This window comes from Pezoporus wallicus, unplaced genomic scaffold, assembly GCF_028554395.1.
Source record: "Pezoporus wallicus isolate ANWC-B61680 ecotype Strahan unplaced genomic scaffold, APGP_CSIRO_Pwel_v1 contig_8057, whole genome shotgun sequence".
Taxonomy (NCBI): domain Eukaryota; kingdom Metazoa; phylum Chordata; class Aves; order Psittaciformes; family Psittacidae; genus Pezoporus; species Pezoporus wallicus.
In genome coordinates this window covers 160,328-186,118 of record NW_026637044.1, presented here as the reverse complement: position 1 = coordinate 186,118, position 25,791 = coordinate 160,328, and the positions used below count along the sequence as shown (strand labels likewise).

Sequence of the window (25,791 nt, the reverse complement as noted above, 5' to 3'; positions counted from 1 at the left end):
TGCTGTGAGAAAGCTTTTATTTTAAATAACCTCAAAAAATAGAATTGCAAGGACCTGAAACGCAGCTGGAGCAGAGCGAGAGGGAACAGGGGTGGCGAGGCTCTGGTTGTGACCTGTGTCCTGGTGTCCCCTTGGCCCTGGTGGGTGGCAAAGCTGCGCGCTGCATCCCTTTGGATGCACCCCAAAGACGTGCACGGTGCTGCACCGAGCTGGGCACTGGTGACACCCCACCCCGTGTTTTCAAGGAAGGTCTTTGTCCAGTGGCTGGAGCCGTGCACAGGGAGACACCGGTCTCCCTCCGGCAGCAGGCAAAGCCCTTTTCCCCTTTTGGATCAGGACATCTTTTGAGCATTTGGTTCCTGTTTCTGCCCTGACCACGCAGCTCCATGGCTCTGCCACACTGAGGGGGAAGCGGAGATGCCCGATGAGCCCCGGTGAGGAAACCTGTACTCCTGCATCCCCCCAACTGCTAGCAGGGAAAGGGGCAGACACCGCCACCAGTGCCAACAGCTACAACAGCTCCAGCAAGACCACAGCCGCTGCAGCTCCACTGGTGTGTCAATGTTACCTGTTCAGGAGTGAAGTGAGTACCAGAAAGAGGCGCAAGGCAGAACGATTACCCACAGAGCAAGCAGAGAAGCATAAGCACCCACCACCCCCCCTTTCCCACCCCCCGTCTTCCCCCATGCCCCTCCGACCTCAGAGGAGAAGCTTCTCCAGGTCCCTTTCAGAAACAGAGGTGAGCTGAGATGCTTCAAGGCCATTTTCCCAGCTTTTCCCATTTTCCTGGCTCCTCCTGCCACCCCTGGGGTAGCCCCAGGCTCGACTGTGCTGCCTATCAACAGGAAGTCCCAGTTGAGTCCCAGTCCTGCTCTGGCCAGGCCAGTGGGTCACAGCTCTCCATCCCAAATGCATCCTTGTGGAGTGACATCCACTCTGGAAGAGAAGGACAGGGGGTTCTGGGTAAAGCTCTTGACCCATGGAGGCCCCTACCTGCCCCACAGCGTCTCTGGGTCCATGCATCACCCAGCATGATGGAGATGGAGGCAGGAGCAGGCAGATGTGCCACTGCCTGGCAGAAGCGGATTTTTAAGCCGACGGATCCCAGATCCCGAGCTCTTCCCATTCACAACGGTCTGCACAGCCACAGCAGGAGCCGGTGTCGCAGACCCAAGGTCTGTCTCTGCTCCTCAGCTCTGTCCCCTCTACAGATTTGGTACGTTCAAAAGACAGAAGCTCCTGTGGCACATCCAAGTCCTGCTTCCCAAGTCCTGCACAGGGGCCGTGGAGCCTCCTGAGCCGCCATCACCTCTGTGTCCTGGCAGGCACCATGAGTCCCGGCCAGCGGCTCTCCCTCGGCACTGTCCTCATTTGGTGAGCACGAGCTGCCGCCTCTTCAGCTTCGGTGTCTTTTAGTGCAGGAGCAAGGTGATGCAGGCTCTCGCCAGAGGCGGGTCTGGGCAGCCCGCACCGGCGTTACAAGCAGCTGGGGCACGGCGAGGGCTTCTCTTCGCCGTGCGCTCTCTCAGGCACTCTCAGGACTCGTTTCTCCTCAAAGCTCCTGGCACAGCCGCCGTACTTGCACCAGAGCTCAGCTCGGCACTCGGGCTGCGGCTTGAGGAGCAGCTGCCGCTGGCTGAGGCAGTCAGCGCAGCAGCACTGCGGCAGCAGGCTTGGCGGCTTTGGGCTCAAGCCCTCCCCGCTCTCGGTGCACTTACAGGACCCCGGAGGTCCCTCCTGCGGGGGGTGGGAGCCAGGCACGAGGTGCTGCTGCTCTTCCTGCATCAGCTGCAGGAGGATGTCGGCTGCGCCCGAGGGGCTCTCCGGTCTGTTGGGGGGCTGCGCTCCTGGCCGGAGCTCATCCCGAGGCAGCGATCCATGAGCGGCTCCACGGGAGCAGGGGGGCAGCAGCAGGCCGGGGGGCTCTGAGCCTTTTCCCAGGGGAGCGCCGCTGCCGTCTGGCTCGTCCTGGTGTGCCGGGCAGGTGCCCTCGCAGCAGGAAGGTGGGATGGCACCGGCATGCGTCCTGCGGTGCCGGAGCAGGTGAGCCTTCTGGCTGAAGCCCTTGCCGCACTCGGCACAGCGGAATGGTCTCTCCCCGGTGTGGGTTCTCTGGTGAACAGCCAAGTTCACCTTCTGGCGGAAGCGCTTCCCGCACTCAGCACAGGCGTGGGGCCGCTCCCCAGCGTGGCCCTGCCGGTGCAGCTGCAGCTCCCCGTGCTCCTCAAAGCTCTCCCCACACAGTGAGCAGGGGTAGGGGCTGCTGGCATGGCTCTGCGGTGCGGGGGGTTGGCCTGGCTCGCCCTGGGGCCGCTCAGCCACGTGCACCCGCTGGTGTACCCGCAGGGACAGCTTGCTCTTGAAGCGCTTGGGACACTCGAGGCAGGTGAAAGGCTGCCGGCCCGTGTGGGTCTTCTGGTGGGCAATGAGGTTAGGCTTCTGGGCAAAACGCTTGCCACACTGGGTGCAGGCGAAGGGGCGCTCCCCGGTGTGGGTGCGGTAGTGGGTCACCAGGTTACCTTTCTGGTTGAAGCGGCGTCCGCAGACACCACAGGTGAAAGGCCGCTCACCAGTGTGGATGCGCTGGTGAGTCACCAGGTTGGTCTTGAGGCTGAACCTCTTGCCGCAGACATCGCAGCGGTAGGGCCCTCTCCCACGGTGGTTCTGCCGGTGCTTCACCAACCGCTCGTACTGGGGGAAGCTTCTGCCGCATTCAGGGCACAGCCAGGCCCTCCCCTCCACCTGCTTGTCCTGGAGAGCTTTGGGGGAGAGCTCATCGCCAGAGCTCTTCTCGTGCTCAGGGCATGGGTAGCACTTCTGCCCGGTGTGGCTCTTCTGGTGGGCCACGAGGGACAGCCAGAGACCGAAGCTGTTGCCGCACTGGTTACATATGAAGGGCTTCTCTGCCCCAGGGGCTGTGGGGGCCGTGGCGGTCGCCTCCCCAAGGACCGGCTGCACGCCCAGTGGCCCCAGGAGGTGCGGGCCATGGGTGAAGGCTGCTGTGCCAGCACCAGGAGCCTCAGTGGTGGGACAGTGTTGTGGCCTGAGGAGAGCCACCTTCTGGCAGAAGCCCTCCCCACACTGGACACAGGGGAAGGTCTGCTCACCCAGGGCAGCGTGCTGTGGTGGCAGGAGTGGCTCCTTTGGGGGAAAGCTCTTCTCTGTGCAGGAGTACAGCTCCTGGCCCTCAGGGATCTTCTGAATGGGCAGTGGCGGCACAGAACTGAAGGGGGGCTCTTGCTCAGGCCCCCCAGGCTGCAGCAGGGTGGGTGCAGCCCCATAGGGCAGCCCAGCAGCAGGACTGCGGCCTGGGCAGCGCCGCTGGCGTGGGGCATGTGTCTTCTGGTGGGCTTTGAGGGAGACCTTGTCCTTGAAGCACTTCTGGCACTGCCCGCAGGGGAAGGGGCGGAGGTCCGTGTGGGTGCTCTGGTGCGTCACCAGGTTGGTTTTCTGGGTGAAGCGCTTGCCGCACTGGGTGCAGGCGAAGGGGCGCTCTCCAGTGTGGACACGGTAGTGGGTCACCAGGTTGGTCTTCTGGTTGAAGCTCCTGCCGCAGAGGAAGCAGGTGAAGGGCCTCTCACCAGTGTGGATGCGTCGGTGGGTGATGAGGTTGGGCTTCTGCCGAAAGCTCTTCCCACACTCAGGGCACACGAAGGGGGTGTCCTCCTGGTAACTCCTCCCTTGGGATCGCAGCTTTGGCTTGCCGGAACCACCATCCTCCTGCTCGCCGCCCGCTAGTGCCTTGTCCCCAGCGGCATGGATGCGCTGGTGTGCTAGGAGGTTGGCCTTCTGGCTGAAGCTCTTGCCACACTGCGTGCAGGGGAATGGGCGCTCCCCGGTGTGTACACGGCGGTGGGTCAGGAGGTTGGGGCGCTGGCTGAAGCTCTTTCCGCAGTCCCCGCACCGGTAAGGCTTCTCCCCGGTGTGTATCCTCTCGTGTGTGATGAGGCTTTGCTTCTGGCGGAACCCTTTCCCGCACTGGGCGCAGCGGAAGGGGCCAGCGCCGAGCTGCGGTACCCAGCAGGCCACCCGGGTGGACAGCGGGCTGAGGCTGGTGGCGCTGTCTCGCTCCGTGCCGGCGCGCTCTGGTGCGCGCTGCCCAGCGTGGAACCAGCGGCTGGAGCTGCTGGTGGTGGCTGGGTACAGCTCCAGGGCCCCAGCAGCTACCCCAGGCTTCTCCTCGGGCTGCTCGACTTTGTTCACTCGGCCGGGCTCAACTGGATGGGTTGCAAAGAGATTTGGGATGTTAATTTTAGGCTTTCGTGGGATCAGAGAACATCTCAGGCTGGAACTCACAAGGATCATCAAGTGTGATTCCTGGCTCCTCACAGCACTGCCTGACCTGAACCACTGTGGGCTGTACCACTCTGAAGGATCACAGCCATTCCCAGAGCCTGCTCCACCCCCACCTTGCTTACAGCAGTGCTGGCAGCAGTAGCACAGCAAGGACGTGCTGTTAAGTGGCCAGAGATAGCTGCAAACTGGTCTCAAAAGGCCATAAATGGCCTGGAACGGCCACATGATGGCCCAAGTTATTTGGAAACTGGTCAAAAATGGCTGCAAACTGGCCCCACACTGGTCAAACAAGGCTACATACTGGCCCCAAGTGGCCACAAACTGGTAAAATATGGCTGCAAACTAGCCCAAAATGGCTGCACACTGGCCCAAAATGGCTGCAAACTGGCTGCAAACTGCCCCAAAATGCCAGCAAACGGCCCCAAAATGCCAGCAAAACTGGCCCCAAATGGCCCCAAACTGCCCCAAATGCAGGCAAACTGGCCTCTAATGGCCAGAGACTGGCCCAAAATGGTTGCAAACTGGCCCTAAATGGCTGAAAGCTAGCCTAAAATGACTGTGCACCAGCCCCAAATAGCCAGATACCGGCCCCCAAAATGGCCCCAAATTGGTAAAAAACGGCTGCATACTGGCGCCGAAGGGCTGCAAACTGGGCCAAAAAGGCCCAAAACGGTTGCAAACTAGCCCTGAAGAGCCTCTGCCCACAAGAGGACATTCCCGCACCCACCCAGGGCCGTTTCCCTGTGGTGCCGCAGCCGGCACCGTGTCGCAGGGTGCACTCACCCGCACAGGGGCTCACGAGGATCTTGCTGTCCTCCTGCATCTGCTGCCCTTCGGGGTACGGTTCCTCCGACTGCTTGATGCCAAACAACCCGCCAGGCTTGAAGAACCTGTAGCCTGTTTGGAGGGATAAGAGCCGGTCACCGGGAACCGGCACACTGCAGAACGTTCGCACTGGGCACAGACGTGGTCATGAAGAAGCTAAAATTAACGAGGCTGGGGGGCATCGCTTTCATCTATTTTAAGCTGTTGCTGCCTGGAGTGTAATTAAAAGATAAAAGGAAATACCAGCACCTGGCTCCCTCCTCCTGGCAAGGCAGAAGGCGGGAAGGAGTGCCATTCCTTGGAAGACAGCACTCACCGGGTAACTGCAGATCCGGCGTAACGCTTTTCCGATCGGATTTCAAAGGCTACCGCAAAAATGCGCTTAATTCCAGGCTGGGCCTCCCAAGAAGAGGCTCCATCTTGAGCAGTGCAGCTCGGGGTGGGGGCAGAGCGGGTGAAGGAGCTGCCTCGGGGTGTGGATTCCTCCCAGGGGAGCCACATCTGCACACGTTTACATACACCCCTCCTAAATCCCCCCCCACCCGGTCAAGAGGAGCAGTCAGTTGGAAGTGGGGTTCCCGCAGGATAGACTGGAGAACACCCAAGGGCACCCACAACCCTGTATCACCTGTGCAGGGGTCGGACGGGATCTCAGTGCCGACAGCATCCAGCTCGTGTCCGGCTCTTGGCACCTCGCTCAGCCGGGGGTATGGCAGCAGGTTCAGGGCGTGGGAAGGCTGGTGATGGAGAGAGGAGAAGGGGTTTCAGCAGGTCCCCATTGTGGGTTTGGGGCTGTTTCTTTGGGGTTTTTGGCTGGTGGGATGAGGGGAGGGACCATCCCCCTGTGCTCGACACTGGTGAGGCCACACCTCAAATCCTGCGTTCAGTTCTGGGGCCCTCAGGACAAGACAGACACTGAGGTGCTCAAGCCAGTCCAGAAAAGGGCAACAAAGCTGGCAAAGGGTCTGGAGCACAAGGCCTGTGAGGAGCTGCTGAGGACACTGGGGTTGTTTAGAAGAGAAGGCTCAGGGGAGACCTTATCGCTCTCTAGAACTTCATGAAAGGAGGTTGTACTGGGGTGGGGGTCGGTCTCTTCTCCCAACTAACAAGCAATAGGACAAAAGGGAAACAGCCTCAAGCTGCACCAGGGGAGGGTTAGATTAGATATTGGGAAAAATTTCTTCACCAAAAGTGTTGTCAAGCACTGGCACAGGCTGCCCAGGGCAGTGGTGGAGTCACCACCCCTCGAGGGATTTAAGATGTGTAGATGTGGCACTTGGGGACATGGCCTTGGCAGTGCCAGTTTAATGGTTGAACCCAATCTTAAAAGTCTTTTCCCACTTGAAGAATTCCCTGATCGAAAGGATGGGCTTTGGGATCAGTACCCACAAACCACCACCAGCCCCACAGTGAGGTGATGGGCACACCACACCACTTTCAACAAAAGCCCTTGCACCCCTTGAACCTGAACTTGAGAGCTAATGGAGGAGGGGGGGATCCTGACTCGCAGGATCACCCCTGAAGTGTTCTCCTGGCACTCTGGATTCACAAACCCCATCCCACCCCATCCAACAGGATCCCTTCATGGGATCAGCCAGCCCACCTGGGGTCTATGCCTGGGGAGGGAACCCCTGCACAGATCCAGACTGGCTCTTCCTGGGAAGCTCTAAACCCAATCCACCCATCTTCACACCCCACACTCCCCCCCCAGGATTCCTCCCCTCTTCCCTCGGAACTCCTCCACAGCTTGGCAGGAGCGAGGGGAGCAGATGGCAGGAGACGCGGCACCCGCCGCGCTCTGACGCCTGCCGTGACTTTCAGAAGCGCCAATTTAGAAGAAAATAAAACTCTTGTGGGGGGTTTGCTCAGCAACTCGGGGAGAAAAGCACCGGGAGAGCTTCCACCCACCTGGAAAACCCCCAAATCCCCCCCCCTTCCCCCCCCAAATGGAAAAGGAGCCGGGATCCCTCTGGCCACCCTGACTGCTCTGCCACGGCTGGAAGGGGCCACGCTCCAGCAGCCATTCCACTGGGATGGCAAGGAACCCGTTACCCCCCTTCTCCACGTACCTGGGGCGCTCCCCCTGCAGACATGGCTCCCCTCGGGGCCGCCCGGCGAGGGGAGAGGACATGAGCGCCGGGGAGGGCGCCGGGCGGCGGCCGTGCTTCCCCTCCGCCTTCCGCCACGGTCGCGGGCTCCGCTCGTCCCCGACTTCCTCCAAATGGCTGCTCCTGGGCCCTGGCAGAGCAAGAGAGAAGAGCCGGTGAGCAGGGAAGCGCCGAGAGGCGAAGCTCGGCCGCACAGGGAGAGGCCCCGCTGTGTCTGTATCCCCCCTCCTCCTCCTCCTCCTCCTTCTCCTCCTCCTCCTCCTCCCCCGAGTTATTTTAGGGGAGAGGAAGGCGCTGACCCCGGCTCTGGCCCGGATTCGTTCTGTTTACGGCAAAGCTTCCACGCCGCTGCACGCGCAGCGCTAGTGGGATTTGTAGTCCATGCCAAGAGGCCCCAGCACTGCATGCTAGGGGACCGGGAAGTGCCGCTGCCGGGAAGTGCCCCAGTGTGGCCTCACCCTGTGTCACAGGGAGCGAGGGTCTAGCTCCCGGCTCCTGAACACCCACCAGGAGAGAGCCCAGACAAACACCTCCCGTCCCAGTCTCACGCCTCACCCGTCTTCCCTAGAGGTGCCCAGCCCACTCAAGCACCCTGGCACAGCACACAGAGGATGTGGCTACTGGGAGAGCCCCTGTATCCCACATCACCCCTCCAACACTGCCAGCCTCCTTGTTCGTAGAACACGGGTTGGAATCTGGCTGGGGAGAGGGGCCGGGCCATGTGGGAGCTAGCAGGATCCCAACCCTTCCTCCCTCCCTGGTAGCACAGGGATTCTCTGGTGTGGCAACATGGTTCCAGGCATCGTTACCCCCATCATTAGGTGCCACCATGGTGAGTGCAATGGAGCTGCATCACTCCCCACAGCCATCACCAGCCCTGGCACAGCCAAAGGGCATTGGGAATGCTGCGTGGGGTGGGGGATTCCTGAGGCTCTCTGAGGGCAGGCAGGGCCTCGAGCCCATGCCTGCCCATGGCACCATCCCACTGTCGTAGTCACTGCTCCAGAGGAGAGAACCAGCTCTCAGGAGCATGGGTGGAGGACTTGAACCCAAAACAGAGGGAGAGGTGCCGATGCCCCATCCCATGACACCTGGAGAAGGGGTGGGAGCAGCAGGTGGTGCTGCCACTTGATGTGACAGGTCTCCAGCGGTGGCAGAAGCTGGCCATGGAGCCAGACCCAGTGTGACACCCGCAGCCCCGGCCCCCACCCCACCGGTGTTCCCACCCCAATCCCGTCTTTCACGCCCCAGGAAGCAGCGGTGCTTTCCCGCCTCTCCTCCCTGGCACGCGAGGGTACGGACACGGCAGTGGCGGGGGCACCCCGGGGGGTACCAGCACCCTCCGGTTCACCGGGATCGGAAGGCCCCGGTGCCCCGCGGCCCCCACCTCCGGTACCCAACACCGCGTCCCGGGCCCCCTCCGGCCCCGGCCCCGCTCCGTGCCAGGCCGAGCGTTGCCATGGCGACACCCCCCACCCACCCCCACCCCCCGCCAGGTCCCGGAGCCGCCTCCCCGGGGAAACTCACGGGCGGGCGATGTCCCGCGACACGATGACGTCGTCGCGGCGGTGACGTCACCGCGCGCGGCGGCGGAGCGGGGGGAAAGAAGGGAGGAAAAGGAGGAGGAAAAAGAGGGGGGAAAGGGGCGCGCGCCCGCCGCCGAGCGAGTGCACTTCCGGGTCGGCTTCTCTAGCGCTGCCGGCAGCGCCCTCTGTCGGCACCAGCAGGAAGCGCTCCTCCTTCTCCCCCGCCACCCCGCTCCGGTACCGGCACCGCCTGCACCCCCGGGGGCCTTACAGCCGCGGGAGGCTCTGCCCGGGTCGGTGCGGGGTCCCGGCCACCGCCAGCACCCAGCCCTGCTCCTGTATAAAGCGCTACGTTACTGTTTTAGCTGTCGGCCATTAAACGAGCGTAACTGTCGGAGCACGGTAACAAGATGGCGGTTAAGGCGGGAAACTCTGCCAGGAGCTGGGTCAGTGGTTACACCTCGTACCAAGTCCAGCAACGTGCAGACACCACAGCATAAAGGGGTTGGCACATACGGGGAGCGGGGTCTCGAGTTGGAAGAGTGGGAGATGCGGACAAGGGCGGGACTTCACCGTGGAATGTGCAGGTGCCCCGGATAGGCTTGAGCCTCTGAGTGCCCAACCAGTGGGAAACAAGGGAGGGACTTGGCGGAATAAAGGGAAGAAGTTTGTAGCCGTTGGGTGTGTTTACTCAGCAGGACACCCGGTTTTGCTAATAGGTTTGATAAATCACTGCAAGCAGTGTGTCTGACCTCAGTGTTCCAAAAGTGGTTTGGGTTCCAACAGACGGGGCTTGTCCGTGGTGAAGGCGTCGTCGAGGGCACCTCCGCTGCCAAAGGACGGGGAGGCGCATCCCGTTGATGCCAGTGGCCTCGCGCAGCGCCAACACCAGTTCCGCAGCCGCTGACGTGAGACCATTTGTATAAGGTGGACCCATTGAACCAGACGGGGAAAAGAGAGAAGGAAAAAGTAGTTTTTCCTTCTGTCAGCGACCAGGCAACTCCGTGTGCAGGCCAAGGTAAGAAAATGGGGTGTTAAAGTGTTACCTTGGTGGTTTGGGCACTCTGAGAGACTTGAGTGATTGTGTTTGAGAGATACAAATAAGTATGAAGCAAGTGTGGAGTCCGGATCCACGTTTCTGTTAGTCCACAAGGGATACAGGCGGAGAAGGACAGAGCATAAGGACTTGTTGAAAGGACGTCTTGGGAAATAGAATGGAGAAAAAGAGTAGTAGGACTAAGGAAAAGAGGGAATGAGAAGAATCATCCCGGGAATAACTTTCCTCCAGATAGTCCCTTAGGGAGAATGTTAAAATACTGGAAAGATAAGTCCTCTACAAGAGGGAAGGGTAAGAAAAAGATGATACAGTATTGTTGTTTTGTTTGGACAAGAGAGAGTATTGAACCACTGCCCATTTTCTGGCCAGAATATGGAGCGGATGAAGCTTGGGTACATCAAACTTTAAATCTGCCCATAAATAGTAAGAAAACCTTTTTGCAGGAATTATTATGCTGCATGCTGAATAGGAAACCCTGCAACTCAGTTACTTACTTTGAAAAGAATCAGTGAAAAACATGAAGAAGACGCTGGGAAGTCCGAAGCCTGGGATCCATTGAAATGTTTGCCCCTTTCCCCAATTATCGCTGGTCCACCTCCAGAAAACCCTGATGAAACTGGCTTTATTCAATCCTCTCTCCCATAAGGATGATCAGTTAACTCATCAGGGAGCTACAGCCAGTGCCCTGCCTCAGGCTGAATATTCTAACTTAACTAAAGAACCGGACCAATGTAAGGAATATCTCCTAGACTTTCCTATGCCCACGGGAAAAGAACAGCCCAAGAAAGGGGGGATTACCGAGAGCTTCTGTCTCCCATGGGAGGTTCCGCTGAGTGCAGGACAAGTAGGGTGTGTGACTGCCCCACTCACCAGCGCTGAAGTTAGAAATGTTTAAAAAAAAAAATGAAACCTTTAATCGAAGACCCTATAGGGTTAGCAGAGCAATTAGATCAGGTTTGGGGACCCAACTTTTATTCTTGGGAAGAAATAGTGTCTATAATGAATATCTTATTTACGGGAGAGGAAAGGGGAATGGTTAGAAGGGCAGCCATGACAGAGTGGAAAAGAAGGCACCCGCCTGGTCAAGGAGTTCTACCAGCAGAACACAAGTTTCCCAATGTGCAGCCAAATTGGGATAATAATAACCCAGCCCACCAGGCTAATATGAGAGATTTAAGAGACTTAATAATCCAGAGAATAAAAGAATAAAAAAAAGTTGGTCCCAAAATCTCAGAATTTTGCAAAGGCTTTTGAAACAGAACAAGAAAAAGATGACCCCCCCCCCCCCCCCCAGTGTTCTTGCAGTGATTGAAGGATCAAATGAGGAAGTATTCAGGAATGAATCCTGAAGATGCTGTAGCCCAGGGTCTACTGAAAGTCCATTTTGTAATTAAGACTTGGCCAAACATTAGGAAAATAGATGGGTGAAGTGAAAGACCCTTAGAGGAATTACTAAGGGAAGCCCAAAAAGTTTTTGTAAAGCAAGAGGAGGAGAAACAAAGGCAAAAAAGCAAAAATGATGATGTCCACAGTGAATCCAGTAGTGGAAAAACAAATTAGAACCAATGGTTCAAAGGGATCGAGGAATGTGGACAAGGGGAAGAGGTATGAGGGTTGTAATGCTTCCTCCTCTTAGTAGGGGACAGGGAAGACCTTAGCAGTCACCACAGGTTGTCCAGCCATCAGCATGTTGCTTCCTGTGTGGGAAAAGTGGACATTTTAAATGTGAATGTCCCAGTCTTGAGAAGGAGGAGCAGGTAATCCTGTTGATGACCTTTGAAGATACTGAATGGAGGAGTCAGGGGTTTCTTAACTTCAAGTCCCACCAAGAACCCTTGGTAAATTTGAAAGTGGGACTTTCCTCAGGATGAGGAAGTGGGGTTTTCTTAGTTGATATGGGAGCTGCTCAAACCTCATTAAACTTTATACCCCAAGGATTGAAACTATCTGATCAAAACCTGATAGTCTCAGGAGTAAAAGGAGAAGGATTCCCAGTCCCCGTGTTTGAAAACACCATGTTAAAATTAGGAAATAAAACAACTAAAGGGAATTTTTTATATATTCCTGAGGCATGGAATGCATTAGGAAGAGATTAGATTGTACAATTAGGATTATGTTTATGGTCCTATTAACAGAAAAAGATGAAAAGGAAATAGATCCAGTAGTTTGGGTGAAAGAAAGAAATAGGGGAAGACTGGACATACCCTTTAAAAATCAAGTTGAAAAGGGAAGGTGACGTGGTAAACCAAAAGCAATATCCTATCCTACTGGAAGGACACAAAGGGCTTCAGGCGGTCATAGAAGCTTTGATCAAAGATGGGCTGTTGAAACCCTGTGTGTCCCCTTTTTACCTGTAAGAAAATCCGACAGGTCACATCGTTTGGTCCAGGATTTGAGAAAACTGAACCAAATAGTCCAAGTCTGGCATCCAGTGGTCCTCAATCCTTATACCTTAATGAGCAAAATATCACATGAACATGAATGGTTCAGTGCTGTGGATCTGAAGGATGCCTTTTTGGCATGCCCGTTGGATCCACAAAGCGGAGACGTGTTTGCATTGGAATGGGAGGACCCCTACATGGGGCATAAACAGCAGTTTAGATGGATGGTGTTGCCGCAGGGATTTACAGAGTCACCAAATTTATTTGTACAGGTGTTAGAACAAGTTTTAGAAAAATTCAGACCACCCCCATGCGTCACCCTGTGGCAATATGTGGATGATTTGTCCATTTCAGGGAAAAAGAAAGAGGCAGTAGCAGAACAAACACATTACTAAACTTTCTGGGAGAACAAGACCTAAGAGTATCGAAGAACAGATTGCAGTATGTAGAAAAAGAGGTCAAATACTGTCCTGGTTTCAGCTGTAACAGTTATTATTCTTCTTAGTAGCTGGTGCAGTGCTGTGTTCTGGCTTTAGTCTGAGAACAATGCTGATAACACACCGATGTTTTAGTTATTGCTGAGTAACGCTCACTCCAGTCAAGGACTTTTCAGTCTCTCACACTCTGCCAGTGAGGAGGGGCACAAGAAGACGGGAGGAAGCAGAGACAGGACACCTGACCCAAACTAACCAAAGAGGTATTCCATACCACAGCACGTCATGCCCAGGATATAAACTGGGGAGAGTTACCTGGAAGGAACAGTCACTGCTCAGGTCAGGCTGGGTATTGGTCAGCAGGAGATGAGCAATTGCATTGTGCATCTCTGCTGTTTATTGGTTTCTTTTCCTTCTCCCCTTTTAGTTTTATATTCTCTTCCCTTGTTATTTCCCTTATCATTATTATTATTGGTGGCGTCAGTAGTGGTTTGTGTTATACCTTAGTTAATGGACTGTTCTTATCTCAACCCATGGGATTCATATTCTTTCAGTTCTCCTCCCCATCCTGCCGGGAGTCAGCGGGGGGAAGAAGGGCGGGAGTGAGAGAGTGGTTGCATGGTTCTGAGTTATCGGCTGGGCTTAAACCGTGACGAAGACCTGGAACACTTAATCAGTGAAGGAAAGGGAAATATGAACCTAGAGGGAATAAAAAAAATAGTTGAATTACCTCTCCCAAGGACTAAAAAGGAGCTGAGAAAGTTCCTAGGGCTGACAGGCTCCTGTCACCTGTGGATTGAGTCATACGCACTAAAGACAAAGGGGTTGTACTTAGAATTATTAGAAGAACCACCTGTTTTTTTAGAAGAAGAACTAGTGCAAAAGCTAAAACAAAGTTTGATAACTGTTCCCGTGTTAGCTTTACCGTCCCTAGACAAACCCTTTCATTTATTTGCCCCACGGGAACGGCTCTGGGAGCCATGGGCTTGGAACTGGGAGATGAATGACAGCCCGTGGCCTGCCTTTCGAAATTATTTGATCCAGTCTCCTGAGGATGGCAGAGTGTGCACAAGCAGTTGCAGCTACTGACTTTTTGGTAGAGAAAAGTAAAAAACTAACGTTTGGAGGAGCACTTGTGGTAAGCACTCCAGATCAAGTAAAAATCTTAACTGAGAAGCAGGGAGATGGCTTACTGATTCCAGGATTCTGAAATACAAAGCTGTATTAATGGAAAAAGATGATCTGGTCTTAACTCCTGGTTTGTGTCTCAATCCAGCCACCTTTTTGTGGAAAGGGGAAGCAAATGGTCAGAATCTTGAACCCAATTGCCTTGACATAGTAGAGTACCAAGCAAAGGTACATCCTGATCTAAGAGATATACCATTAAATGCTGGCCTCCACCTAGTCATTGGTGGCTCCTCCAGTGTCATACAGGGGAAAAGGCACAATAGTTATGCAGCTGCTGATGGGAGCAATCACGGTATAAGGGAAGCAGGGCGACTACCAAATACTTGGTCAGCCTGAACATGTGAATTAAATGCCGTGAACCAGGCTTTACAAATATTAGAAGGAAGTGAAGGAACTATCTATACAGACTCCAAATACGCCTTTGGAGCCATATAAAATGTTATTTGGTCTACCATATGTGGGTAAAGTAGGTGAGATCCTGCAGTTTGAAACCAAAAATATCTTCCTAAAGAATTATATACTGGAGCTATATTCTTCCTTGTCTTTTCTCAGAAACAAAGGACTCCACGCTCAAACGCCACCCTTGGAATTCACAGTTCATACCATTCAACCAGGGGACCAGATACTGATCAAGTCATTGAAGGACTTTAAATTACAGCCTATGTTGGACAGCCCATTTCATGTACTGTTGACCACTGAAACTGCTGTGAGGACTGCCGGAAAAGGTTGGACACACTATACAAGGATAAAAGGACCAGTGGAACTCCCATCTGAAGACTGAGTACAATCAACTGGGAACCCCCTCTATATTAAGATAAAGAGACAATAAGCATACACTCCTGCTTCCAAACATTTGTAAGAACCTTTATAAGATTATCTTGTATTTGCTGTGCTGAAAACATAGGTTTTGGGGATAAAAGAGAAAGGCAGGAGACTGATTAGCAGAAAAAGAAAAAATGTGGAAGATCATAGTGATAATGACCTTTTGTTTATTAGGAGTTCAAGGAAAAAGTTTGGAACAAGAAGCCTATGTTGAGCAAATGAGAGAATTGCTGGGATACCCAGTCAAATTGCAGATAAATATTACTAAGGCACAGAATCCACAAACTATCCAATTTGATGCCTGTCAAGTGCTCAAGTGTGGAGATCTAAAAGAGCAAAGGAAATTAAGCAGTCACGATAAATACTTATGCCCAGAGTATTATCTCCAGCCATACTGGGGACCACCTTGTCCCGGGTGGAGTGATGTTTGGTTTACCACTGCCTTTAATGGCTGGGTCTCACCCAACGCTTGGGGAAAGTCTCTAAAAAGTAAAATTGCAATGTTTAAAGGTCACGTAGACCCTGACTGTAAGGACTTAGAATGCAATCCCGTAATACTTACCATTACAAATGCTGATGGGGAAGTAAGCCAAACTTACGGCCTTGGGGCAGATGTGCCAGGAAAAGATCCACTTGCTAGACTTCAAATTGTAGTTTGGGAACCAAAGAGAAATGAACATACCCAAACTACAGACACTACCATTCCTCCACCAAATAATCCTAAGGTAGAAAAGGGGAAAGATTTGAAGCGGACGTCTGAAACAGAAACAGGATATGGAGATACAAATACCAGGGTAGAATTGGTCAAATACAGAGTGAAAAGCTTAAACAGAAGCAATTGCGATGCATGTGCTTCAGGGCGACCTACAGCACAGGTAGTCCCTTTTCCTTTAGGATGGAGTAAAGATGCACAAGGAATGAGGTGTATGATCGCATTGTACCAGGAAAGGACTGCATGGGGAAACGAAGCCTGTAAGTCTCTTTCATTGCTGTTCCCTGCACTACGAAAGAAGGATATCAAGGTACCCCCAACCTTCTCCTCAGCAGCTGGTAACCATACAGCTTGTCTCTCACGGAAGGGTGCGAGTGCTACGAAAGATCTTGGACAGCTGGAGATGTGCACGGAATTGCTAAATGTGGCTGAGGAGGAAACAGGTAATTACTCAGCTCTGAGTATCCCCAGAGCGGACCTGTGGTGGTATTGTGGAGGGAGAGTCTTGAGACCTACGCTTCCTCCAAATTGGAAAGGCACGTGTGCAATTGTCCAGTTGGCCATTCCGTTTACCTTGGCATTTGAAAAGGGAACAGCACCTTAGAATTCATGCAAAAAGCAAATATTCAAACAAAAAGGAGGAATTGTGAAAAGTATTAAGATACTGGTTTTGCAGTCAGCCATTAACTGAACGTAACTGTCGGAACACAATGGCAAGGCAGGAAGCTCTGTCAGGATCTGGGTTAATGGTTACAGCTCATAACAAGTTCAGCAATGTGCAGAAACCGTAACATGACAGGGGGTTAGCAAATAAGGGGAGTGGGCTCTCAGACCGGAGTAGTGGGAGATGCAGAGAGGGCGGGACTTCATATGGGATGTTGGATAGGCTGTGCACCTTGGAGTACCCAACCAGTGGGAAACAAGGGAGGGACTTTGCGGTCGGGGATAGGGAATAAAGGGAAGAACTCTGTAGTCACTGGGTGTGTTTACTCACTAGGACACCCATTTTCACAAAAACATTCAATAAATCACTGTTTCACTGCTGTGGCTGACCTGAGTGTTCACAAGAAAAGTGTTTAAGATTCTAACACTCCAGGATGGAGACCTCAGCCCCACTGTGGTGCCCCAGCTGGAAGCAGGGTGTTGGTCTCAGCCAGCCTGGCCCCCCCCCCCCCCTTGAGGCTGATGTGCTGGGCCCCCCTCTCCCTCCAGGCCTGTTGTGTGGCCCTGGAGTTCCCCCATGGAGAAGGGGGTTACCCATGGTCAGTACCCCGAGGCTCTAATCCGACACCCCCAGTCACACTGTCGCACAGTGGGGGAGAGCCTTTGGGGGTCCCTTCCTGCCACAGCGACGTCTGGCTGCCAGGCCTGAGCAGCTTTCCTGCCCCAGGCTAAAGATCTGCTTCCCTGCTCCAGCTCCTTGGCAGCGCTTCCCACGGGACATGAAGCTGGGGTGACCTGGTGTCCCCCCGGTGTGCTGCGGTAGCCGTGGCCAACCCCTCCTACTGTGGCTGTGCCAGAGGGGCCGTGCCGAGGGTGGGTTTGGGGAGGGGGGGGGGGGGCACACACGCTGCGCAAGCGGGGCCGGCCCTGGGGCGGAAAAGAGGGCAGATCCCAGGAAATCGGTTAATGAAAGACCAACACCGGCAGCGGGTCGATCGCTGCGGTTCCCCGGGGTCAGGCAGGCCCCTGCCACAGGGATGAGGCTCCTGTTAGCCCTCTGCCTGGGCCTGGTGGCCCTGGCTGCTGCCAGCCAGTCCCCGCTGCAGCGGCGGGTGGTGAAGGAGGTGCTGGACTATTTCCACGGGCGCAGCAGCGTGCATTTCCTCTTCAAGGAGCAGGCGGTGGAAGGGGCCGTCGAGCGGGTGAGCGCTGGGGCTGCGGAGGCAGCCGAGCCTCCTGCCCCATGTCATCGGGGATGGTGGGGAGGGGGTTGGGGTGACGGAGTGTCCTGGAGGAGGGCCAGGGGGCAGCCCCATGGGCACGGATGGTCGTGGGGAGTCAGAGCTCAGCTACTCATTAACCACTGGTGCCTGGCTACACCAGGAGCACTGACATTGGGCCTTGATTGTTAATCAGGAAGGGCTGTGGGCTCTGGGACCCCGAGTTTGGGCCACCTCATGAGGTGCCAGCAAGCTGGATGTCCCCTTGGGGTTGGGGTCCCCCCGATGTTCTAAGCAGCCCCTGGCACAGGGTTGGCATGGCACTGAGGGTATGGCACTGACAGTCCCATGTCGGCCACTCCGTCCCCCTGCTGTGGCTGACCTGCAGTCCCATATCCCTGCAGGAAGACTCCTCAGGAACCTTTGTCCAGCTGCGGGTCAACCTGGTGCAGACGGCCTGCAGCAAGCGGGCACTGCGCCGGCAGAACTGCAGGGTCCTGGAGAACCGGGTGAGTTAGAGCTGGCAGCGGGCACATCCCGCAGGGACACAGCACCTCTATCTGCCCCTGCCCCCCAGGGAGGGCTGGGGGGGACAGCAGCTCCAGCCATGGCATGGCAAGTGGCACCCATGGTGGCCGGATCCCAGGCACAGCTACAGGTTGAGGGAGACTGGATTCAGAGCAGCCCTGCGGAGAAGGACTTGGGGGTGTTGGTCCATGAGAAATTGAACATGAGCCGGCTTCAGTGTACGCTCACAGCCCAGAAAGCCAAGCGTATCCTGGGCTGCATCAAAAGGAGCGTGACCAGCAGGTCGAAGGAGGTGATCCTGCCCCTCTACTCTGCTCTCGTGAGACCTCACCTGGAGTATTGTGTGCAGTTCTGGTGTCCTCAACATAAAAAGGACATGGAACTGCTGGAACAATTCCAGAGGAGGGCCACGAGGATGATCAGGGGACTGGAGCACCTCCTGTATGAAGACAGGCTGAGAAAGTGGGGGCTGTTCAGCCTGGAGAAGAGAAGGCTGCGTGGAGACCTCATAGCAGCCTTCCAGTATCTGAAGGGGGGCTATAGGGATGCTGGGGAGGTACTCTTCATTAGGGACTGTAGTGACAGGACAAGGGGTAACAGGTTCAGACTTAAACAGGGGAAGTTTAGATTGGATATAAAGAAGAAATTCTTTACTGTGAGGGTGGAGAGGCACTGGAACAGGCTGCCCAAAGACGTGGCAAATGCTCCATCCCTGGCGTTGTTCAAGGCCACGTTGAACGAGGCATTGAGCCACCTGCTCTGGTGGAACTGGATGATTTTAAGGACCTTTCTAACCCAAACCATTCTAAGATGCTGTGTTGCTATGACATGAACATGCCACGCTCTCCCTGCAGAGGAAGCCAACCTGCCTGGCTTGCTACAAGTTTGACAGCAGTGATGTCTCCAAGGTGCTGGACAAGTACCACAACTGCGGCCCCAGCCATCACCTGGCAGTGAAGGTGAGCTGACCCCCAGCACCAGCACCAGCACCGGGCAGTGCTGCGGTGGGTGCCAGCATTGTTCTCTGCTCCACAGGAGATCAAGCACCGGGACGAGGCTGAGTGCCGGGCAGTGGAGGAGGCCGGCAGGGGCGGGGATGCGCTGTACCTGCCTGGGATGTATGCCTTCTCCAAGGGCCTGCCGGCCTAGGCCCCAACCCCTCACGGTAGGTGCCACCCGCAGCACCCCAGCATCCCCGGTGGGATGGGGGGGGCTCCACTGCCAAGATCGGAGCCAGATTGGGACCCCCAGCCAGGGGGCATCTGCCAGGGCTGCACCTCCAGGGTGAGCTGGCCCTGGGGACATGACGTGGGTGACAGGGTGATGGGGAGTGAGGGGTCCCACTCACAACCAGCCCCGCCTCCATGTCCCCCTCCAGGTCACCGCCACCCTGAGGACACGGACGCCACCCTGGGGTCCCCCCGCTTGCCGCCCTCCAGCACTGCGTGACCGCAGGACACCCCTTGCCCACCACAACTCAGCAGTAAACCCGGCTCTGGCTCCTGGTGTTGCTGCTGTTATTCCCATTGGGGGACCGGGGGGGCTCAGGTGGGGGGCTCCAGGTGCATCACCCCCCACCCACTGTCCCCAGTGGGGAGGAGGGATGAGGAGCAAGCTCCCCCTGGCTGCTCGGTGCCCAGGATGACACAGCACAGAGGGACCTGGGAGGACACATGTGAGGACAGCACGGCTTTACTGCATGGCCCCATGATGGCCCCCAGGCCTCATGACGTTTATGTGACATCCCCATGGCCCTGTGATGTCCCCCAGTCCCACGATGTCCTCTGGTCCCTGTGACATCCCCACAATGTGCCATGGACACCACAACATCCCCCAGTCCCCACAATGTCCCCATGACATCCTCTGGTCCCCACGATGGCCCCACAATGTCCCTATGACACTCCCGGGTCCCCACAATGTCCTCATGACATTCCCAGACCATCTCCTGGTCCCTGTGTGTCACCTCCCAGCCCCGCAGCCTCTCCTCCAGGCTGGATAGCTCAAGACTGGCCCCAGGTCTCCAAGGACATCACTGCTCCCCTCACTGCTCCACCAGGCACAGGGAGCCCTGGTCAGCCCCCAGCCCGGAGCCCCAGTGATGGAGTAAAGCCAAGCAGTCCCATGGCTGCCTCTGGTGCTGCCCCAGCTGCCCATTCCCTGAGCTCCTCTCTCGGGTCCGGGCACAGCACAGCTCAGAAGACAAAGGAGCTGGGGTCATGGTGGGTGCTGAGCGCCCGCTCTGCCTGGGCAATGGTGTCGTCGGCGCGGCGGCCCAGCTCCCGGCACTCCTGCAGCACCTCCCTGAACTGTCTGTACGCCTCCTCCATGATGGAGCTGCGCCGCGGCGGCCGCGGCTCCCAGAAACCAGCCTCTACCCAGGGCTGAGCTGCACGGGGTGGGTCAGCACCGGCACCGCCGCCGGCACCACCACCGGCACTGTGTCCCAGCGAGCTGTCGAGATCCCGGCAGAGCTGGTAGAGCTCACTGCCGCAGCCGGCCACCCGCTCGCCGTCAATGGCCTTGAGCCTGGGCAGCATGTCGGCCAGCGCGTCGCGGTAGGCAGCCACGGCACAGAGCGGGTTGTCAAGACGGGCAAGGGGGTCACGCAGTCGCAGGCTCTCGAGGTGCCGCAGCCCCGCCAGGCACCGCAGTGCCTGCAGGCTGCTCACCAGGTTGCCGGCCAGGTTGAGGCTCTGCAGGCTGCGGCAGGAGGCAAGCGGCTCCAGGCTGGACACGCGGTTGCGGGACAGGTTGAGGACAGCAAGGGAGCGGAGGGCAGCCAGCGGCCCCAGCTGGGCGATGGCGTTGCCAGACAGGTCCAGCCACTCCAGGTTGGTGCAGTCGCCCAGGCAGCCCAAGTGCGCGATGCCGCGGCCCCGCAGGCGCAGCAGCAGGATGGACTCCAGAGCAAACTCGCCAGTGGCGGCCTTCAGCAGCTGCGGGGTGATCCGCACCCCTTCCTCCTCCTCCTCTTCCTCCTCCTCCTCCTTGGCAGCTGCCTCACTGTGACCCTCCATCCCAGCCGGGGACCCTGGATCTGTCAGCTTGACAGGGGGGAAGAAGGAGGCGATGGGTTATGGGGGAGGCAGCCCTGCACTCTGAGACCTCCAGCTGTGGGTCTGGAGCCTGGAGGGAAAAATGGGGTCGGTGGCTGGCACCCATTGGGTTGCTCTGGGGTGCATGGACATGTGTGGGGCACCTGTGGGTACAAGTGGGGCATGCTATGGGGTATCTCATGGGTGCAGGGAGATGCGGACCCATGGGGTATCCTGGAGGGTAAGGGGACGTATGGGGTATCCCAGCGGTGCAAGAACATGGGGACATGTGGGATGCCCTGAGGGGTATGGGGACATGTGCGGTACATGGTGGAGTATACCGGGGTGCAAGGGCAGAAGGAGGCATGGGGTTCCCTTAGCGCATGAGGCCACGTACAGGGGGCACCACGGGGTGCCCTGGGACATGGGGCAAATCACAAGGTGCCCTGGTGGCATGCACTGGGCAAACCGTGGGGTGCTGGGGCACATGTGGGGCATCCTGGGGGTGCAGGGACAAGTGTGGGGCACACCGTGGGATGGGTATTTTGGAGATGCAGGGACACGCGTGGGGTCCAGAGCCCATGTGGGGCGAGGGGGCCGTGCACACGAGTGGGGCAGATCCATGGGGGGCTTCGGGGGATGGAGGACACGCGTGGGGGGCCCCTAGACCCACCCCCCCCCACCCCAGGTGTCCCCTGCTCCCCTCCGGCCCCGTTCTCCCGCTGCCCCCCGTTCCCTCCTCCCCAGCTCACCGCACGGCGGCTCCCGGCAGCCCCCGCGGCCCCGCCCCCCGTTGCCGTGGAGACAAGCGGCCGCACCGCCCCCCCCGCAGTGACTGCGTCCGTCCCCCCCCCCCCCAGACCGAACACGGACCCCGCGCACAGGGACGGGACGGGACGGGACGGGACGGGACGGGACCCACCCGCGGCTCCCGCTGGCCCTAGCGCCCCCAACCCGGACCCCGGGTCGTTCGAGCAGATCCGGTTTATTGAATGGTCCCACCCCACCCGCCGGTTCAGAGCCACAGTGCCCCTGGCAGCCCCGGCGCCGCGCTCGGGGCCATGCGCTGCACTGCCGGTGGCAATAGGGAACGGCACTGGAGCCAACCGGCACCCGAGGATGCGGCCCGGCTGGCGCTGTGGGTAGCAGCTGGCCGTGAGCCCCACCGAGGGGTCACCGGCCTGGGGACGGTACTGAGGATGCATCACTGGGAGCTGCCAGGATCCCTGGAATGTCCCAGCATATTCTGGTGTTTGGCCTTCAGAATTCCCCAACACACCTCACATCTGCACACCACAGCGCTCAGTCCCCAGGGACCCCACACGTCCTGGCGTGTCCCAGCATGTCCTGGTGCCCAGGGACCCCAGCAAGTCCAGGCGCTCAGCTCCCGGCACGTCCTGGTGCTCAGCCTTTGGGAACCATGGCACACACCGGCATATCCCAGCATGCCCAGTGCTCAGCCCCCAGAGTCCCCGGCATGTCCTGGCACTTGGCCTTTTGCACATCTAGCACATCCTGGCACGGCACATCCTAGTGCTCAGCTCCCAGGGACCCCGGCACATCTCACGATGTCCCAGCATACAGTCCCCAGGGTCCCCAGCACATCCTGCTGCTCACGCCCCGGCATCCCCATCCCAGCACTGGTCCTCCAGTGCTCATGGGCAGATCGCGGTGGGTGCCGGCGCGGCGGGTGCCGTCCAGCTCTGCTGTGGCACACTGTCTGCAGCGGTGGTGTTGGCAGCAGCGTGCGTGCGCTCGTGGCGCAGGAGGTGCGTCTTGCGGCTGAAGCTCTTGCCGCAGTGGGTACAGATGTAGGGCCGGTGCCCAGTGTGCACCGCCTGGTGCCGCACTAGGTTGGTCTTGGAGCTGAAGCGCTTGCCACACTGTGCACAGGCGTGGGGCCGGGTGCCGGTGTGCACCGCCTGGTGCCGTGCCAAGTGCGACTTGCGCCCGAAGCCGCGACCACACAGCTCGCAGGCGAAGGGCCGGGTGCCGGCGTGCACCTTGGCGTGTGCCACGAGGTTGGTCCGGGAGCCAAAGCGCCGGCCGCACTGTGGGCAGGCGAAGGGCCGCTCACCCGTGTGCACCCGCAGGTGCCGCAGGAGGTGCTGGCGCAGGGTGAAGGCACGGGCGCACTGCGGGCAGGTGAAGGGCCGCTCGCCGGCATGCGCCAGCTGGTGCGTGGCCAGGTTGGGCTTGTGGCTGAAGGTCTTCTCGCAGTGTGGGCAGGCAAACGGCTTCAGCCCCATGTGCCCCCGCAGGTGCGCCGTCAGGTGCCGCTTGTCACCAAAGCCGCGGCCGCACTCGGCGCAAGTGAAGGGCCGGCCCTCGCGGTGCAGCCGGCGGTGTGATGCCAGGTTCTTCTTCCAGCTGAAGCTCTTCCCACACTCGGGGCAGGGGAAAGGCTTCTGCTCAGCTGCGACCCCCTCACCGTCTGCTGTCTCCGCTGGCTCGTCGTGCAGGCGCTGGTGCCGCAGGAGGTGCTGCTTGTGTGCAAAGCAGCGGCCGCAGCGGGTGCAGGGGAAGGGCCGCTCGCCCGTGTGCGTGCGGTGGTGCCGCACCAGGTGTGTCTTCTTGCGGAAGCGGCGGCCGCATTCAGGGCAGGGGAAGGGCCGCTCACCTGTGTGTGTCTTCTGGTGTGAGCGCAGGTGGATCTTCTGCCGGAACCGGCGCCCGCACTGCCCGCAGGGGTAGGGCCGCTCGCCCGTGTGCACCCGCAGGTGCCGCGTCAGGTGAGCCTTCTTCCCAAAGCCCTTCCCGCACTGCGCACAGGCAAAGGGCCGCTCTGGGGCCGGCGTCCTGCAGCACCCGTGGGGCTGGGGCTCACCGTCGTTGCCGTCACCGTCGCCCACCGGCATCCCTGGGCTGAGCCGTGCCTGGCAGCAGCGCTCACAGCTGCCAGCGCCAGCCAGGCTCTGGCTCAGCAGTGGCCATGGTGGCAGGGTGAAGGCGGGCAGTGTGCCGTAGCCCAGCTCCTCCGGGAGCAGCGGCTCTGGTTTGCAGGCACAGGCACCGGTGCAGTCCGGTATGCCTGCTGTGTGGGGGAAGGCACCATCCGGAGCCTGCCCCGCCAGCAGGGCCTCAGTGCCGGGGCCAGCTGACCACTCTTCATCCTCCTCTTCCACCTTCACCTTCCTCACCAGCCAGTCCTCTGCAGGGCACACACAGCCAGGTGGTGGGACACAGTGCTGAGGATGGGCGGCTCCAGCACATGGGGACCAAGCCAGCATCCCTGTGCTGCCACTGTGTGCCCAGCAGTGCCGGGGCTGTGCCGGGCCACCTGGTAGGTTTGCTGTGTGCTGGTGCCGCCAGCCTGTGCCCTCACCTGAGCAGCTGAGCTCCAGGCCCCCCAGCTCCCCGGCAGCCCCCAGCTCTGCGCTGTCACCCCCAGCCATCTCCTCGGCCTTGGGGACCACCAGCTGCACTGTGGAGACAATGGGCGCGAAGCCACAGGGTCCCCCACTGGCTCTGTCATGGCCCCTTGGGGACCCCAGAGCCCTGTGGAGTGAGGCGATGGGCAGGGAAGGGGCAGGACCCACCTGAACCGGCACAAGCCGGCACCTCCATCTTCTCCGCCTGCTCCAGCACTGGCTCCGGCTCCGGCTTAGCCATGAGGGACCCTGTGGGATGGGCTGGGGTGAGCCCCTCCCTGAGCTTCTCCCAAAACGGCAGCGGGGAACAGGCACCCGCTGCCTCCATCCCACCCACGGGGTCTCATTTGGTGTCAGTGATGGATGTTGGGGCACGGGGTCCCCCTAGCCCTGAGTCCCCCGCAGAGGGTTGGCAGCCGGGGACACATTCCGGGGTGTCACCCACCAGTGGGATGTCCCCACCCCAGCCCCATGCTCAGCTCACAGTCCCCCCCCATCCCATTTCCCCTGTGTTCCCCTGTGCCCAAGCCCCCTCTATGCCCACTACAGCCCCCCAAACCCTTCTATTCGCCCCTCTCCCACCATACCCCGCGCTTCCCCCCAAACCCCCCCTCCGCCATCCTGTCCCGCCCCCCCCGATTTCCCCGCTCCCTTCCTGCCCCCCCCGCCCCTCCTCACCTTCCTCCTCCCTCCGCCCTTCCTGACACACACACACACACACACACACACACACACACACACACACACACACACACACACACACACACACACACACACACACACACACACGCTCCCTTCTTGCCCTCCTCCCTCCGGGGGCCGCGCGTGCCTTCACCGCCGGTCCCGATCCCGGTCCCGATCCCGGTCCCGGTCCCGGTGCTCGCTCTCCCAAAACGCACCCGTCACCGCAGCCTCGGGGCGGGGACCCCTGCTCCCACCGCTCCTACCTGCCCCACCGCCACTGCCGTCGCGGGGCCCCGCCTCGCCCGCGGTGGCCGCCGGTCCCCCCGCCCCTGCCGGGTCCGCCCCCCCCATCCCGGGCACCGGGAGAACCGCTCCCGCCCCTCCCCGCGCTGCGCCGTCCGTGTCCCATACCCCCCTCAGTTATCCCACATAGTGTCCCCCCCCTCCTGTCCCCCCACCACCGGAGGGGCAAGAGTTTGAGGTGTGGGTGGGGGGGACACGGGGGGATGTGGCAGGACCCTGACATGGGGCTGGAGGTGGTGTGGGACACGGGGAGAGACTTGGGGGGACTCACTCATGGGGCTGGTGGCAGCGGGGACACACGGGGGACACAACCGTGGGGCTGGCTGTGATGTGAGGACACAGGAAGACAACGGGGACCCGGCTGTGGGGCTGGCAGTGGATGGGGGCAGTGGATGTGGGACAGCCAAGGGGCAGCAGGAGCCAGGAGCTGTGTCCCTGTCCCTGTGGGGCAGGTTTGGGGGTCCATGGCCCAGGGCACCAAGAGGCATTGCTGGGGTAGGGGGCTAGGTTATGGGTACCACAGCACATCTATGCTCCTAATGCTTAATCCCAGATGTGCCGGATCCAGGATGTGGCCCCACTGGGTTGAGCCGCCGGGGGGGGCTCCAGATCCACTGTCCCAGCACAATCCTGGGGGC

General features: G+C 58.6%; 3 protein-coding genes across 3 annotated transcripts; 1 reads left to right on the top strand and 2 right to left on the bottom strand.

Moving 5' to 3' along the window:
- LOC130595845 (uncharacterized) lies at positions 1–24,439 on the bottom strand. Its single transcript, XM_057402886.1, has 9 exons — positions 24,335–24,439; positions 24,121–24,219; positions 22,466–23,946; positions 21,803–21,976; positions 20,004–20,804; positions 7,191–7,490; positions 5,750–5,858; positions 5,080–5,193; positions 1–4,217 (listed from the first exon to the last, which is right to left on the bottom strand). Exons 1-9 carry the CDS (start codon positions 24,405–24,407, stop codon positions 1,477–1,479), a joined length of 5,892 nt encoding a protein of 1,963 aa, XP_057258869.1. The 5' UTR covers positions 24,408–24,439; the 3' UTR covers positions 1–1,476.
- RARRES2 (retinoic acid receptor responder 2) lies at positions 16,918–19,265 on the top strand. Its single transcript, XM_057402820.1, has 5 exons — positions 16,918–17,214; positions 17,637–17,741; positions 18,615–18,719; positions 18,796–18,925; positions 19,139–19,265. Exons 1-4 carry the CDS (start codon positions 17,050–17,052, stop codon positions 18,907–18,909), a joined length of 489 nt encoding a protein of 162 aa, XP_057258803.1. The 5' UTR covers positions 16,918–17,049; the 3' UTR covers positions 18,910–18,925; positions 19,139–19,265.
- Positions 19,939–21,601, bottom strand: LRRC61 (leucine rich repeat containing 61). The gene is made up of 2 exons (XM_057402818.1): positions 21,548–21,601; positions 19,939–20,804 (listed from the first exon to the last, which is right to left on the bottom strand). Exon 2 carries the CDS (start codon positions 20,775–20,777, stop codon positions 19,953–19,955), a length of 825 nt encoding a protein of 274 aa, XP_057258801.1. The 5' UTR covers positions 20,778–20,804; positions 21,548–21,601; the 3' UTR covers positions 19,939–19,952.
- Positions 24,440–25,791: the final 1,352 nt, after the last annotated feature.

Coding starts and splice junctions, on each gene's coding strand:
- LRRC61 (XM_057402818.1), bottom strand. CDS start 20,777: ATGGAGGGTCACAGTGAGGCAGCTGCCAAGGAGGAGGAGGAGGAAGAG.
- LOC130595845 (XM_057402886.1), bottom strand. CDS start 24,407: ATGGCTAAGCCGGAGCCGGAGCCAGTGCTGGAGCAGGCGGAGAAGATG. Junction 5,194..5,749: donor CCCGTCCGACCCCTGCACAG/GTGATACAGGGT, acceptor CCCTCCAAACAG/GCTACAGGTTCTTCAAGCCT. Junction 4,218..5,079: donor CCTCGTGAGCCCCTGTGCGG/GTGAGTGCACCC, acceptor CAACCCATCCAG/TTGAGCCCGGCCGAGTGAAC.
- RARRES2 (XM_057402820.1), top strand. CDS start 17,050: ATGAGGCTCCTGTTAGCCCTCTGCCTGGGCCTGGTGGCCCTGGCTGCT. Junction 17,215..17,636: donor TGGAAGGGGCCGTCGAGCGG/GTGAGCGCTGGG, acceptor ATATCCCTGCAG/GAAGACTCCTCAGGAACCTT. Junction 18,720..18,795: donor GCCATCACCTGGCAGTGAAG/GTGAGCTGACCC, acceptor TCTGCTCCACAG/GAGATCAAGCACCGGGACGA.